The following is a 16,753-nucleotide window of genomic DNA, read 5'->3' on the forward strand; positions in this document are numbered from 1 at the left end:
TTTTTGCTTTATTTAAAAATTAAAACAATGATTAGAATAATAATATGTAAGAGGATATCTCATAAAAAACACGTGTGCATAGCACAAGAATTTGCGGAGCAAGAATAGGCAAGTGAAGAAGTCTATGGATCCAGAATACATTTTGCAATTTGAGGAGTCAAAATAGGAACATATTTAATGACAGATTTTGGTGGTAAAAGAAATTCATTTTTATAACAATTATCCCTTCTAATTATAACAATTTTATTAATGTATGCATAATTTACATTACATTTTTGTTCTTTCAATAATGTGCATGATTTCCTATTTCTAGAGAAACATGGTTTTATCTTAACTTTCTACAAGAAGAAAATAAATTACAAATAATCAATTATGTCTCCAAGTTCCAACTCATCCTTAATAAATCTTCCATAGTTAACCATTTTGGTAAGAAATTATGAAGGTATAGGTAACAAATAAAGTAAGGAACTTCAGTTGCATACAACATCAGAGTAGAAAGCTATGGTCCTCCTTTCACAGTTCTGTATGCTTAATAATTCAACATCAAAAACTTCAAATTGTTTTGAGCTGAAAAAGGTTGAAGGTCCAACCTGCATAACACAAAAAACAATCAGATCATAGAAATTACTTGCTTTGGAAGCATAAAATAGAGAAGAACTAAGATTGATGTACTGTTGTTAAGAGCTGCATAGTATTGAAAACTATATGCTAATGCAATCCCAACATAGTTCTGATCAATGACAATTGACAAGTCCCAAAAATAGTACATTATTTCATTTTATTATAGGTTGATTAATTAGTTGTTAGGAAGAAAGTTGTTTTAACATAGTTCAATCTTGTTTAGAATGGCAGGATTCTAAGTTCTGGATCCAACTTATAGACTTCAATATCCGGTCAAATTTCTTCAGTATAAGACTAAAGGTGGACTCGAAAAGCTTCCGATGCGTTTGGTGCTGTGACTGTGACAGTTCGGGGGAGATTTCGGCTAAGGAGTGTGCATCAGTAAAAGATTTCAGTTCTAACATAAATGAAGAGAAATCTAGAACTATTATGCAACTGCTATTGCTATATATTATATTTATCTAGTAGTTTCTAGAACAAGAAAATGAGACATGTTAGAACTCACTGGTGGCCCAAGTTCAGGGGGAATAATGATTCTTCTCTTCCCACCTGGTCTCATGTCTCTAATTCCTTCCTCAAATCCTGCATCAGAAGAAAAAAAAATGAAAAAGTAATAAAAAATTTTCTCAAGAACAAAATGAATAATCTTTCACATCCATTTCTCAAGGGAAAAAATGGCACTAAGATTTGAAGTTTTACCAGGAACCAATGCTTTAGTCCCCATACGGATTCTGGCAGGAGAACCCTGTAAGTAAGTGCTGTCTATACGACGGCCAGATTCGTTATAGCCGACATAGTGAAACGTTACCTGCCAAACATGAACAAGTAATCAGGTAATGAACAAACTGATCAATATATTTTGTGCACTGAAATCAACTTAAAAATGTTAGTGCCTAACGGCCTAGAAGTTGCAATTTCGCAATGCCGAAAAGTGAAAATGATACTTTTTAAGTATCTTCAAAGCTATAATATTGGCAACTTTCACTATTCACCTCATCCTTTTTCATTCAATCACACTTGAGAAGACATAAATGACAGAAAGAGTATAGCATCATCTATTGATTTCACTTGAGCCAAAAACCAGGTTTAGCTACAAACCAACAACATAAGCATCTCCAACACTTGGTCTCAGTTCAATTTCATTTTGAGACCACATGTCATAAATAGTGATTTGAGACTAAATATAAAATCTATCACTCTAATGTTTGGTTCCAATTCATTTTAAACTTTATAGAAGGTGGCAAAATTTAATTGGTTTTCCACCAATGCAAAGTGAAATTTCGAATCGTTTTCACTTCATGTTCACATCAGATTTGAAACTCCAAAAACACTCCATTGGAGTTGAGACTACTCAAACATCAATATCCATTTTCCCCTAGCTCAAACCAGCACAAATTATTCCTATTTCCTAGAAACAAATAAGTATGCAATTGAAGAACAATTGCCCCAACAATGAACTTAAGATTGAATCACAAAGAACAATCTAGGAAGTAGCAGATTGGGAAGAAAAACAAAAGAAAAACCTGCTGACCATCCTTTGGGCAATCACCTTTACCAACTTCGAAATCCCGGTATATGAGCCCTGAATCACTCTTGGTATAGTTATCCGGTGCTACTACTTTAACTTCAAAACCTGAAATGTACATCAATAAATCAGATCATTACTTAAAAAATCATACACAAGAGGTTCACAACAAACAAATTTTCCTTGTCAATCATGCTAGGTGTACGCCAAGATCAGCCATCAATATAGAATACACATTGAAATACAAAATACACACTAAAAATAAGTTAAACTACACATGTACTTACATAGCATTTTTGTTTCCTTATTTGACTCAAAAAGTAACATATTTTACTTAAAATTTGCAGAATCACATTGTTAATTACCTTCTCTGATGAAATTTGGGAAATCCTCAGGTGCATTGTTTTCTTGCTGTATCCGTTTATTTTGTTGTAGGAGGCGTTTTTCATCATATGGATTCTTAGTCTTAGTCTTGGCATAAGAAGATAAGGTTGGAAAAACACAAGTTGATACAAAAGCAGAAAGAACAAGTGTCCTCCTTAATGTTATTTTCTCAGATATGCAACTACCCTGTAATCTGTCACAGAATCATAAACAAAAAACAGAAGGATAATAAGCAATAAATCGCAGGAGAATGTGAAGGGTCAGTCTTACATGTCCTGCTCATGATTTGTGCATTGGAGAGTTAATTGTTTAGCTCCATGAAGAGCACAAGGGAGGGGGGCTGTAACTGCCACAAAAGAAAAGGAATAAAGTGTGAAGAAGAAGAAGAAGAAGAAGAAGAAGAAGAAGAAGAAGAAGAAAGAAAGAAAGAGAAGGAGAGAAGGGTTGTTGCAATTACAGTGTGTGAGTGAGAGTGGAACCATGGCCTTCACTTGCCTTGTCTTCTCCGACCAGAGTTCAAGTGCTGCGCTCTGCTCTTTTTGTTAATGTTATCCACTCTCCATAACTATTTACCGAAACACATATATAGTTAAAATATTCATATATTAAGTACATTAGATATATTAAATTACATAATAATTTTAATTATTATTTTTATGTAAAGATATTACATTCACCTTCAAATATATTATTATAATTATAATTTATAATACAATTTTTTAGATAATTATTTAAGAAATTTAATTTTTATATTTGTCTGTAAAAAAATTATATAAACAACCAAGTATATATATATAACTAATTTTAGATTTATTATTTAAAAATTAACTAAACACACGATAGTCATATAAATTAAATTCCTATTTTAAGAATAAAATAATTAAAAAAAATATTTTTCTCTTGATGATAGTATACAATATTCCTATTAACATTGACTCAATTTAGTGAATTTTTTTTACCAAGGCGATCAGTTTATCGCGTGTTCAATTATGAAGAATTTGGTTAATTTACAGTATTTTGATTGAATTGTCTTTCTTCAGTTAAAAAGTATTTAAAAATATATATATTTTTTTTATTAAATTTTGAAGTATTTAGATATATAATTTGAGAAATAAAGTGTTTTTTTTTAAAAAAATTGTTTTTCTAAAAACCAATAAATAATGATTATCATGTGATTAAGCACCAAAAGAATTTGGTTAATTCAACTAGTTAAACCTGTAGATAATTTTATATGATCTCAGTTTTATACTTTTAGTAATTCAAGATTATATATCAACTAAATAATGATTATTTTTTTTTTTCAAAAGACAGTAAGTTATTTTCTTTTAAATGAAAGAAAATATTTTGTACAAAATTTAGGACTATATTAAAAAAAAGTGGAATTCTTTTAATTTTTTGCTTAAACATTAGCGAAGCACAATAAAAAAATGAAACTAAGAAGAAAGCAAAGTTGGAATTAAGTTGGGATTTCAGTGGGTAAGTTTACAAGTTCCTAATTTTGTTTGGTAGTAATTGTCAGAAATTTTTCAGGATTTATAGATTGGCGTTCGAACACCCTCCTACACCTTTCTTTCCATATATGCCGGGCCATAATCAAAGTAAAACGGACTGAGTTCTTACTCACAGATCGGTAACCTGGGGCAACAATTTGGAATCTCCACCAATCGAAAAAGGAGATGCAGTTCGAATTTGGAGTCAGGTTCGCTGTTGGACTCTTGCTCAAAGTTTCTGAAGCATCTGGACAGTTGAAGATGCAATGTAACAAGGATTCTGGTTTAGCATTGCAAATGGGACAAATTGGTGAAGTGATGACTGCGCATCATGTTGTATTTTTCTATACTTTTTCATATTAAAATTTAATTAATCATACTTAATTATTGAGTATTTTTGTGTTTAAATTGTATATTGCTTTCACCTCTTTAATTTGATTTATGTTGTAGAAAATGGGAAAATTCCGCCGCGGGGGGGGGGGAGCAATTCGATATTCTGAGAATTGGCACACTCCCCTTAGGATTAGGTCTTCGGACCCCTCCCTTCCACATTTCTCTTCTCTATTTCTTCCATATCACTTTGTAAATATTATGAGTCTTTAATTTCTATATTTGGGAAAGGAGCTCTGTTTCAATTTTAATTGAATTGATGTTTATTTCTTCTTCTTTTTTTAATTCTATCTTCATACATAGAAGAGAGTTTCGTTCTTCAAAGATCAACTTGGATCTATTAGAATTCTATGTGAACCTTGAGAAGAAATCATAGAATTCATTTTGAACTCTCTTTGCATAATGAAATTGATCTTGATTTAGAGTTGATATTATGACATGTAACCGCTCTAATATTGGGGTCATTGGAATTATGTAGTATGAGATTAGAAATCATGTTTGTTGATCTAAGAAAGAGTCTTTGTGTTTCATAGATCTAATTACTATCGAGAGAGGGATTGGATCTACTTGAATTACATGATAAACTTGAGAAAGGAGTCATGAAATTCAGTTTGAGGCTCTTCTCTCATAGTCCGGTATGTGACATGTAACCACTTTGAATTGAGGTCTTGAGGGTCGTGTGGCCTTTGAATTAGAAATTGAACTTCACTTCTTCTCATGAGCAATTAGATCAAGAGATTGACAATTGATTATGTGAAGAGAAATTAAATCACCAAGAGATTGTGGTTTAATTACTCATAATCCACTATAGATCTACTTTACATGATTGAGAAGGAGTTGAGACCTATTGATTCAAGAGGAATCAACATCTCCAATCCCCAATATTTTTTATCTTTAATTTCTAGCACATTTACTTTCCTGCACTTTATATTTCAGTACTTTACTTTATTATACTTTACATTTATGTTATTTACTTTATTGCACTTTGTAAGACCCAAGACTTTTGAAAAGTCCTATTTTGAACTAATCTCAAATTATATATATTTATTTATAGTTTTAATTTCAGAAATTATTTTTATTGAAAAATAATTAAAGGCAATTAATTGGATTTGAAATAAATTAAGGTTTTTATCTAAACTCTATTCCTAAGGATTATTTTTCTACTTATGATTTAAAGTTCTAGAAATTTAAAAATAATGAGGTTTGGCTATTTAAATTAGAATTTTGTCTAATTTTATAATTATTGAATTATTTTCTATATTTAAATTATAAAATTAGTGGTTATGAAATAATAAGAATTTTATAAGATTTGATTTTAGACAATTTAATTTATATCATTTAATACTTTAAGTTAAAGATAAAGAGAAATTAATTATATTATCATGAATTTTCAATTAGAGTAATTTATTGAAAATCAATTAGTATTTTTATACTACAAATAATATTTTAAAGTAACTTTAGAGATTAAATTAGTTTTTCAATATTAATATCTTATGCTCTAATTTTATTAAAATTACCAAATTATCTTTATACCTAATTTTTACCAAAACCCTAAATCCCCAAAATATCACCCTAACCCTTAGTCACCACCGCCACACCCCCCAAACCCTTCAGCCAAACCTCAGCCACTAACCAAGAAAGAAATGAAAAAAAAAAAGAGAAAGAAACGGGGAAAGAGGGAACGGGAGAGCAGAGGGGAAGAGAGATCGGTGAGGGAGAAGAGTATAAGGAGGAGCATCGCCGCCGCGCCACCACGCCTCGCCGTCGAGCTCATCCCGCCACCGCCCAGCTGCGCCCAGCCCACCGCTAGTCACTGCTGTCATAGCCAACAATGGAGGAGAGAGAAAGAGGCGAACGCGAGGAGAGAGGGAAGGAGCTCGCGAAGGAGCTGTCGTCGTCGAAGCTGGGTCTGTCGTCGTCTTCGCGGGTTCCGGTCGTCATCGTCGTCTCTGCCGTGAAGCCCGTCGCCGCCGTCCTTCTCGCCATGAAGCCAGCGCCGCCAACGTCATCATCATGGATTGCTGCTGCACGTGTCGCCACCGTCGCCGCCTCGGAGTCCATCGCCGTCAAGCAGAACGACGGGCAGAGAGAGGATCCCCAGGTGAGAGAGAGAGAAACCAGGGAAGGCCGCGACCTGTCCAGCCGCCGTGCCCAGTCGCCGCTCACGTTGCCGGCACCGTCTCCGTCTGAACCGTCGCCAGATCCGCCGCTGCTGAAGCTTCTGGCCGCGCCTCTGCGTCGCTGGAGCTCCACGCCACCGCCACTGCCACCAAAAACCACCACTGAGGCCTAAGTCTGTTTGGGTAAGCGATGCGTTCTGAAATCTTTAAATTAGTATTTCTGTTTTAAATTGTTTGAGGATCTGAGGTCTTGGTGTCATAGGATCGAGTTACGGGTCTTGATTGCTGAGTTCTATGGCTGCTGCATATAGCATCAAGGTGCTGCGTTGTCATCGGGGCTGCTGTTGCTCCATTTTCTCGATCATTCGTGAGCCCAGTAAGTCGTTCCTTGTTCCAAACTCTTTTAGCTGATGTTCTGTTATAGATTATTGAGTTTTACGCGACATTAATGTTTTAGGATTGAGCTAAGGTTGTGTTTAGAGGCTGTGGCTGCTGCTGGAACGGTCGGTATTGATGCTGTTGTTGTGGGATAAGAATAGAAATGCAGTTTGTCGCGTAATTGAATCGCGAATGAGGTAGGGTTTTTCTTAAAATCTAATTTATATTACAGAGTTGTGATAAATAGATATTAATGTGAGAGAACATATGCCTGTGATTATAATTGTCTTCTAAATGTGGTTGTTTGTTGGACTGAATGACTGATTGCTTGACTGCTTGAGTAGTTTGTGATTGCTGAAAAGAAATTAGTTTGAAAGGTTATTTAGTTGATTATTATGAAAAATGGCTTTTCTTGGTTTTGAAGCTATTTTTGATGATGTAAAGGAATTGGCTTTGGAAATGGTTTAATTTTGAGTTAGTGACTTTATAAATGATTTAGTATTTGAGCTGGTTTGATTTTAAAAAGAGATTTATTATGGGCACTGATTCGCTTTGAAACTTATTTGATATTGGAACTAGCCGAATCTTGGAAAATGATTGAGGTTTTGGAAAGGTTTGAGAAATGTTTGGATGGGACCCGAAAAGGGTGGCAGAATCCGAGTTTTAGAGGAGATGCTGCCGAAATTTTATATAATTAGAAGTTTCATTTGAAGTAGTTATTTTAAAAGGTTTAATTTTGAGCATTATACGATTTAAGACTACATTTATCAAAGATAAAGTTATGTTTTGGATTGAGAATTGTTAGTGAACGAAACGGAAAGAAGGATGATGAGGATTGATTTGAAATATGATTTTTGAATGAATTTGGAAAATGGGATATGGATTGACGAATGATGATGATATTGAGAATTGCTTAGATATTGATGAATAATGAATGAATTATTTATGTGGCTTATGAATTTGAAATATCTGAGATACGAGGTTCCCTGGATTAAGTGTCGTGGCTTGCCACCACGTGTACCAGGTTGAAAACTCGATACTCTGTTGACCCTACGATGTAAGTGTGTGACTGGGCACTATATAAATTCCCGAGAATGTTACCCCCATTGAGTAATATTGATTATTTGAGAAAAAGCTATGCATAGACTCTTGGGGATGCACATCGGGGGACAGTCTAAGTACAATTCAGACTTGTCGGGTTGGCTGGATAACCGACAGATGAGCCTCATCAGCCATAGGACAGGCATGCATCATATGCATTTGTATGCTTTGCTTGGGTTTGAACTTGTTTTGGTTTGCCTAATTGCTAAACTGTTCTTAACTGCTACTTAAACTATTTGCTGTAACTGCTACCTACTTGTGCTTTCCTTGTCTGTCTTGCCTGTGTTTGTCCTGGCGTGCTACATTTGAGAATGAACCTTGGTGCTGAATTAATAACTGTGTTGTTTGATTGTGTGGTTGGTTTCTGATTGAGATTTGCTTACGAGAAAGGAAAGACTTTGAATTTCTGAAAATGTTAAACACTGCCTCTTTGAAAAGGTTTTAAACGATTAGCTATTGGATTTTTTAGAAGTATTTATAAGACAATGATAATCACAGAATCTGAAAACAGTTTTTTTATTGAATATCTTCTTATGACAACTTTGAAACTGCGTGGTGAGACCGTGTGGTTAGGTTCTCACCCCCCCTACAGCTTTACCTTTTCAGGAACCGGATGAAGAAGCGTTAAGAAGAGTTATACTACGTTTGGTTGATATGTTGTTGTATTAATTAGATTATTTTGTTCCCTCGTCTTTGTTATTACAAGTTTGTAAGAGGGATAGGAATTGTATGTTTTATATGTATATTATATTATGAGTTATTATGTAAGGAGACTTGTATATGAATCTATGCATGTTTGTATTTTTCTTAAGATAAAGTGTTTATTTTCGGTTTTCAAGGAAATCAGCGATACAGTATCGAGTCACAGGCTCCTATTTTAGTATTTAGTATGTAAAGTAGTCGTAATACTCCTTGCTATCAGAGTAGCGCAGCCGGAAACGTGACTTCTGATAGTGAGGATGTTACACACTTTATTGCTTTATTTTAATTTCTAGTAATTTACATTCCTTGTTTCTCATAACTCCAAATTGAACCGTCTAACAAGAATAATCAACTAACTATTGATTACTTAATCCTTTAATCCTCATGGGATCGACCTCACTCTAAGTGAGTTTTATTACTTGATACGACCCGGTATACTTGCCGGCAGTTACTACGGAATTAAATTTTTCCATATCATGAAGTACTTGGGAATCGCTGATTTATGAGCTGCATGATGGAGAGTTTTTCATGGAGGGACTTCCACCCGAATACCTAAAACTTGTGTGGGACTGTCAGACTCCAAAAGAAATTCCAGATTTTCGGTTGTTGCATGATATTTGGACAAAATTCTAGAGAAACATGGTGGAAAAGGTAAGCAACTCTATATTCTAAAGCTATATCATATAGCTTGGATCTGTTGAGTGTCCATTGAATTTCATCCTCCCCTTCTCCTGGTACTGTAGATAGAATTCTCTGGGCAATATCTTGAGAGAATATTGAATTAATTAGGGACTGATATAGAATTCTCTGGGCAACATCTTGAGAGAATATTAAATTAATTAGGGACTGATTCCATTGCTTATGTACAGAGAACAAATCACAAACTAAGAAGATTGAATGTCTAGTTTGGGACTGACTTGTAAGAGCTGGTACTGAAAATGGATATGGAGGTGGGAGCCATGGATCTCTAAAGATTTGGATTGCTGTTCCAGAACCAACTCTCCAGTTTAACCCCTTTTCAACGACACTTCTACTTGCAAGGATACTCCTCCATCCCCAAGAAGGTAAGGACCCCAATTCTGCATCTAGAATATAATTATATCTGAAATATTTTTCTTTTAAGATTCTAGATAATAAAGAATCAGGATTAGTGGCAATTCTCCAACATTGTTTACCTAAGAGAGCCAAATTTTGTGCACGTAGATCTTTAAAACCAAGCCCTCCTTCTTTTTTAGCCCTTGTCATTGTATCCCAACTAATTCAAACTATACGATGTTCCGCAGCTTGTTGACCCCACCAGAATTGATTAAGAATGCCATGGATTTTCTTGATTAGATTATCTGGAAGTCTGAAACAAGACAGGGTATATATTGGGATTGCTTCTCCTACTGCCCTTAGTAATACTTGTCTTCCTCCATTAGATAAAAGACATCATTTTCAGCCTTGAACCTTTTTTATAACCCTTTTTCTGACAGTAGAAAATGTGGCCTTTTTCGATTTATTTACTAAAGAAGGCAGTTCCAAATACTTGTCTTGAGTTCCAATGTGTGAAATATTCATGCTAATAGCAAGTGATGTGCGTATATCATGAGGAGTGTTATTGCTGAAGAAGATTGCATATTTATTAAGGTTAACTTTTTGGCTGCTGAAGCTTTCAAAGTCCCCTAATAAATCTAACATCCTCCCATAATTGTCTTCTGATGCCTTACAGAATAATATAGAATCATCTGCAAAAAGTAAATGATTAACTTTAGGACATCTTCTTGTAATTTGGATCCCTTGAATGTGTTAATTTTGCTTTGCTTTTTGTAGCAAGAAGGAGAGACCTTCTGCACAAAATAGAAAAAGAAAAGGAGATAGAGGGTCACCGTAACGGATGCCTCTATTTGGTTTAAAAAAATCATATGGTTGGCCTTCCACAACCACAGAGTAAGAAACCGTCATTACCAATTCATGAATCCAACCTATCCATGTAGAATCAAATCCCATCTTCTTCATGATAAACCATAAAAATTGCCACTCAATCTTGTCATATGCTTTACTCATGTAAAATTTAAGGGTCATCTCATACTCTAAATCTCTCTTTTTCTACTTGAGATAGTGCATACACTCATGTGCTATCAGGATATTATCTGAAATGAGTCTCCCCTTTAGGAATGCGCTCTGATTAGGGCTAATAATTTTATTCATACACCCTCGTAATCTATGAACCAGTATCTTATAGATGATTTTGTAGAATATAGAGGATAAACTAATGGGTCGTACCTGGGACATGTCACAAGCATCAGGAATCTTAGGAATGAGACAGATGTTAGTGTGGTTGAAACTCCTTAAAATGCACCCTCCTCGAAAGAAACTTCTAACTACCTTGAATACATCCTCGCCCACAGTATCCCAGTAAAATTGGAAGAACTTAGCTGTTATCCTATCTTCCCCTGGAGCACTCTGCGGGTGTACACTAAAGGTAGCTTTCTTTACTTCCTTAAAATAGACCGGACGTTATAGCCTACGGTTCATGCTAACTGTAACCTTAGGCTTAAAGTCTAAGAAAAAATGCCCAGGATCTGCCTGATTGGTGGAAGTAAAGATGTCCTTGAAATACTCCTCTGTCACCCCTGCGATGGCTGCATTAGAAGTAGCCTACTCTCCATTCTCAGCCTTGAGTCTCCAAATCTTGTTCTTCCTAGATCTAGCCTTAAATTTTCGATGGAAGAAGCTAGTGTTTTTGTCTCCTTCTTTTAGCCATTTAATTCTAGATTTATCCTTCTAATAGAGCTCTTCATTCAAGTAGGTCTTCTCTAATTTTTGCTCAAGTTCCATGATTTCAGAACCTCCCATTAAACCTGATGTCCTCATTTCTTCTAGCTGTCCTATAATTTCATCAATTTATTTTTTAGAGTTTGAAAGACTACTCCTCTGACCAGTCGATGTCGAACAAGTTTAAGCTTTTGAGCTAGTCAAAACATGGGGGAGCCTTCAATTTCTGTGTTCCAAACCTCACTAATCAAAATTTGGACTGAATCCTCCTCACACCATCGGGTCTGGAATTTAAATCTTCTTTTTGAACGTTCAGTTTGTGGATTAGTGTAAAAAAGGAGAGGGGCATAGTCTGAACCTGTCTTGGACAATCTAAGAATTGCTGGAATAGGAAACAATTGCAGCCATGTTTCTCCCACTAAGATTCTATCTAGTCATTCTTGAATCAATTCCCCTACTCTCTATCTATTACTCCAAGTAAAAGGTCTACCAATCATTCCCAAGTCAAGTAAAGCATTATCACGAATAAAATAATTAAAATCTGCTATAGAAAACTGTAATTTAAGACTAGCTCCACTTTTTTCACTTTAATCAACAATAGTATTAAAGTCTCCTAAAATACATGAGTTACCTTGTTGATGCTGTAAGATTGCTAACACCTCTTGAAATTGTGTTGAATGGATCTGTTCATGGCTACTAAAATGAACACCAACGAGATTCTATTCCACATTAACGGCTGTATATTTCACCAAAGCCACGATGAAAAAATCTGAACTATCAATTATTTGCACTACCACATTGTCCATCCAAGCTAGTGCCAAGCCTCCGGCGATACCCACTGGATCAATAGTCTTCCAATTTATAAAACCACATGACCTCAACTTCATTTCAACTTGTCGAGATTGTTTTTTAGTTTCGCATAGAAAAACCATCTCGAGAGAATGGGATTATGACATCCCTTTGAGATTGTGGATTGTTAGGGGTCTCCTCAAACCCCAACAATTCCACGTAATGAGCTTCATATCTCTTCGGGTGCCATTGAACGGCTAGCACTCTCCACCCTCGTTTCAGCAATCATATCATCAACCATACAGATCTTCTTAGCCTCATTTTTCATTTTCCTTCCTTTGATTTCTTCTTTTTGTTTTTCCGATCAGCTTACTTGAATCCGTCTCTTATCTAGCAAGTTGTTTCTACTTAGAACTCCTGCTAGTCATTCCTTCATTAGGTAAGTTCTGTGGGGCAAATTCATCAGTGTTTATAGTACTAGCAATATCTTGCAGGACTAATGCCTCACTAGTCTTCTCAATTGACTGCCAAACCACTTCCGAAAAATTATCATCCTCCTTACTACCTCCAGATGTCTCCATAGAGTTATTTTTTGTCTCTTTGGGGAGTGCTTGAGTTTGAGTTATTGAAGCTAAAGTTATCACCAGTTCCTCCATATTCGATCCTCTTGCCCACTTGATCTGCTTTGACCCGCTCACCAATACGATCCTGTTTAATAGCGCCCACTAATGAATCCTCCATGAATTTAGAACAGTGTTTGTAATCATGTCCTAAATGAGCATAGTAGGTACAGAAAATTCTAATCCTCTCGTATCGCAATCTAATTTTCAGCACCTTACCATTCAGTTCAGCCATACGAATGTTGTTTTTCACGCTTTTATCACCATCCAGCCAGACTTTGGTCTTGAGAATTCGAGATTCTCTTCCACGAACAGAGAAAAAACCAATGTCTATCACCTCTTAAATTTTCTCTCCAAGTCTTTTTCCAACATGAATAGTTTTAAACTGCTCAGACAGACTCCAAAATTGGATCCAGATTGGAAAACAAGTAATGCTTTTCTGGTCCTATTCATCCGATTCAACCCATCTTCTCACATGCAAGATATAATTCTTAAAGAGACAAGGAGATCCTTTTTCAATTATGAGAATATCAAGATCATTCTCAAAGAAGAATTGGAATTGATTAGGACTTCTCTCAATCGATTGGAATCCCTCCGGTTTACCCCATATCATCCTTAGGACATTGTCAATTATGCCAATCGAAAACACCTTATCTGTAAAGAGTCTCCACGAGATCAAAGCTCTAAATAGAGCACTAATAAAATCCTAGCAGAGCACTGGTAAAACCCTGACAAAACACTAAAAGAGAGTACTCAATAATGATTAGTTACTTCTACTATATATAATAGAAATATAAAAAAATTCTAGTACATAATTTTCTTTTATAAAATATTTTTTATCATATATAGTTTATAAAAAAATATATTTGATTATTTATATGACTTAAATCTAAAATTTCTTAATTAAAGTACAAAATACTTATTAGATTAGTCTCTTATTATTATTATTATTATTATTATTATTATTATTATTATTATTATTATTATTATTATTATTATTATTATTATCTAATTAAGTATGGATTAATACAGAGGTTATTAGTGAAACACTCTTCCATTCCTCCATGAAGAACTAACATCACTGAGCTCCACCAATCATCTTGTTGATATTCTCTTTAGCTTATTGTCAACACATGCTCTTGATGCTGCAAAGGAATTCACAAGGACAGAGGAGGTGTTTCCTTTTGTTTTTAGTTTTTCATTCTGTGGCATCGGCTGACTAGAAGTTTTGGAGTAACTGTTGAATTATTTTTCTGTGATTTCTCAATCCGTGAAATTAATTACTAATACAATTATTAGGTTTGGTTGTCTGTATTACATCCAAATCCTTCTCTATATCTCATGTTAAGGCGAAGGAAAAGTATTTAGACTGACCGGTCACTTCAAAAACAATGGGAAGTGGCTGCAGTTCACCTTCACAGTGATGACAACCGTAGGACTGCTCAGTACGAAGTGATTATGGAGATGGTCAGAAGAGGAAGCCCTTATTTCATGGTCATAGGTGACTTTAATGCAATAATTGCTCATCATGAAAAAGAGGGTGGGAGAATAAAATCGACATCTTCTATTGAGGCGTTTAACAACTTTATTAGTGGTGAAAATTTGGTGGATTTAGGATATGTGGGGAGCAAATTCACTTGGAGCAATAAGCAATATGATGGAGAACTTATTAGAGAAAGATTAGATAAATGCTTAACTTCAACGCAACTGAGACTAGACTACCCAAATGCACAAATCATCCATCTAGAAGATACAGGATCAGATCACCGCCCTCTTTTGCTTCAGTCAGACAGTGAAGAGAGAAGAGCTAAAAGAAGGCTTCGTTTTCAAGAAAGATGGTGTGAGCAGGAAGAAGTTATAAGGATTGTAAAGGAAACATGGCAGCTGTAAACGGATGGCTCACCAATGTATAAGTTATGCTGCAAACTAAAAAAATGCAGACATTTGCTTGTTGAGTGGCAGCGGAGTAATAATCACAATTCGCAAAAAAGAATTACTGAGATAAGAGAAAAGCTGGAAGTGGAGAAGGCTAAAGGGGAGTTGGCAGAGAAGAGAAGAATTTAACTTTTAGAGGCCGAATTAACAGATGCCTACGAACTAGAGGAGATATACTGGAAGGAGAAATCTAGGGTGCAATGGCTACAATGGGGGACCAGAATACAAAATTTTTTCATGCAAAATTTCAGAGCAGAAACCGAAAAAATAAGATACATAGACTCCAAGACAATTCAGGTTCCTACACAGCTGATCCGAAAGGCATGGCACACATTGCTCAAGTATACTTCAGTGAGCTTTTCTCCACTTCTAATCCAAGAAGGGCTATGGAGGATTTGGAAGAGATGAAAATGAGAGTGGAAGAGGAGACTAACAGGAGGCTTACAAAGAGGGTCACAGAGGAGGAAATCAAGAAAGCTACCTTCTCCATCAACCCTTTTTCAGCTCCGGGTGATGATGGTTTCACAGGTAAATTCTTCCAATTCTTTTGGAATATCATAAAAAAGATGTGGTAGATGCGGTTTCAAGTTTCTTTTGTGGTGGGAGAATGTTAAGGAGTTTCAATCATACCCATATTTGTTTAATTCCTAAGGTTTCACATGCCGACACTATGTCATAGATTAGACCAATCAGTTTGAGTAGTATTTTTTATAAAATTATTTCGAAAGTACTGGTTCACCGTATGCAGGGAGTTTTAAATAGGGTGATTAGTGAAAATCAAAGTACTTTTATTAAAGGTCGACTAATTAGTGATAATATCTTAATTGCTCATGAGCTGATGCATTTTTTGAAAAATAAGAGAAGAGGTGATTATGAAGTAGCTTTGAAGATTGATCTGAGCAAAGCGTACGATAGGGTAGAGTGGTGCTTTGTTTGGGAAGTAATGAAGAAGTTGGGTTTCTGCAATCAGTGGATTAGGTGGATGAAGGAGTGTGTAACTATTGTATCCTACTCTGTTATTGTGGATGGTCAACCACATGGTTTTTTCAAACCATGCAAGGGGTTGCGACAAGGCGACCCTCTTTCTCTCTATCTTTTTCTTATTTGTGCAGAAGGGCTCTCCCATCTGCTCCACAGAGGAGAACAGAGATTAGAAATCTCAAGATTGAGGATTAACAGTAGATTCCCGGAAATCAGCCACCTGTTATTCACGGATGATTCGATTCTATTTTGCAAAGCAAACGAGAATGCATGCCAAAATCCGATTCAAGTGCTACAAAATTATAATGAGCTAAGTGGACAGCAAATAAATCTTAATAAATCATCCTGTTTTTCAGCAAAAACACCCCCCCGCAAGTCAGAGACGATCTAGCGCAGAGAATGGATATTCCCCATGTTGGTGCCCAAGACAAATATTTGGGATTGCTTGCGGTTATACAGCGATCTAAGAAGAACACCTTCAACTATATCAAAGATAAAGTAGAAAAAAGATTGCAAAACTGGAAAAGATCCTTGCTCTCGGTAAGCGGAAGAGAAGTGCTTGTCAAGGCAGTAGCAACAGCTGTCCACTTTATACTCTGAGTTGTTTCAGATTACCTGATTCCTTATTAGAGGAAGTTCAAAGGAAGATAATGAATTTTTGGTGGGGGCAAAAGGGTTCGGAAAGGAAATAGTGGTGGATTAAATGGGATGTTATTAGTAGAGAGAAGAACCAAGGAGGCCTGGGATTCAAGGATCTAAAAGCATTTAAATTAGTCATGCTAGCCAAACAAGGATGGAGAATAGCCACTAAACCCGATTCACTAGTTATTAAGCTTTACAAAGAAAGATATTTTAGGTATTCTACTTTCCTGAAAGTTGAGACAGGTCACAATTCATCCTGGGCTTGGAGGAGCCTACTTGAAGGGAGGAAGGTTTTGGAGAAAGGTCTGCTATGGAAAA

General features: G+C 35.5%; 3 protein-coding genes across 3 annotated transcripts; 2 read left to right on the top strand and 1 right to left on the bottom strand.

The window, feature by feature from the left end:
* Nucleotides 1–219: 219 nt before the first annotated feature.
* On the bottom strand, nucleotides 220–3,128 carry LOC107624786 (FKBP-like peptidyl-prolyl cis-trans isomerase family protein). Its single transcript, XM_016327242.3, has 7 exons — nucleotides 2,988–3,128; nucleotides 2,801–2,876; nucleotides 2,512–2,723; nucleotides 2,145–2,254; nucleotides 1,321–1,429; nucleotides 1,127–1,203; nucleotides 220–590 (listed from the first exon to the last, which is right to left on the bottom strand). Exons 1-7 carry the CDS (start codon nucleotides 3,010–3,012, stop codon nucleotides 471–473), a joined length of 729 nt encoding a protein of 242 aa, XP_016182728.1. The 5' UTR covers nucleotides 3,013–3,128; the 3' UTR covers nucleotides 220–470.
* A 3,113-nt stretch (nucleotides 3,129–6,241) lies between these two features.
* LOC148572983 (uncharacterized) lies at nucleotides 6,242–6,703 on the top strand. Its single transcript, XM_088503630.1, has one exon. The coding sequence runs from the start codon at nucleotides 6,242–6,244 to the stop codon at nucleotides 6,701–6,703; it is 462 nt and encodes a 153-aa protein (XP_088359756.1).
* A 7,632-nt stretch (nucleotides 6,704–14,335) lies between these two features.
* On the top strand, nucleotides 14,336–14,767 carry LOC148572984 (uncharacterized). Its single transcript, XM_088505611.1, has one exon. The coding sequence runs from the start codon at nucleotides 14,336–14,338 to the stop codon at nucleotides 14,765–14,767; it is 432 nt and encodes a 143-aa protein (XP_088361737.1).
* Nucleotides 14,768–16,753: the final 1,986 nt, after the last annotated feature.

This window comes from Arachis ipaensis, chromosome B2 (genome assembly GCF_059453495.1).
Source record: "Arachis ipaensis isolate K30076 ecotype BB chromosome B2, ASM5945349v1, whole genome shotgun sequence".
Taxonomy (NCBI): Eukaryota; Viridiplantae; Streptophyta; class Magnoliopsida; order Fabales; family Fabaceae; genus Arachis; species Arachis ipaensis.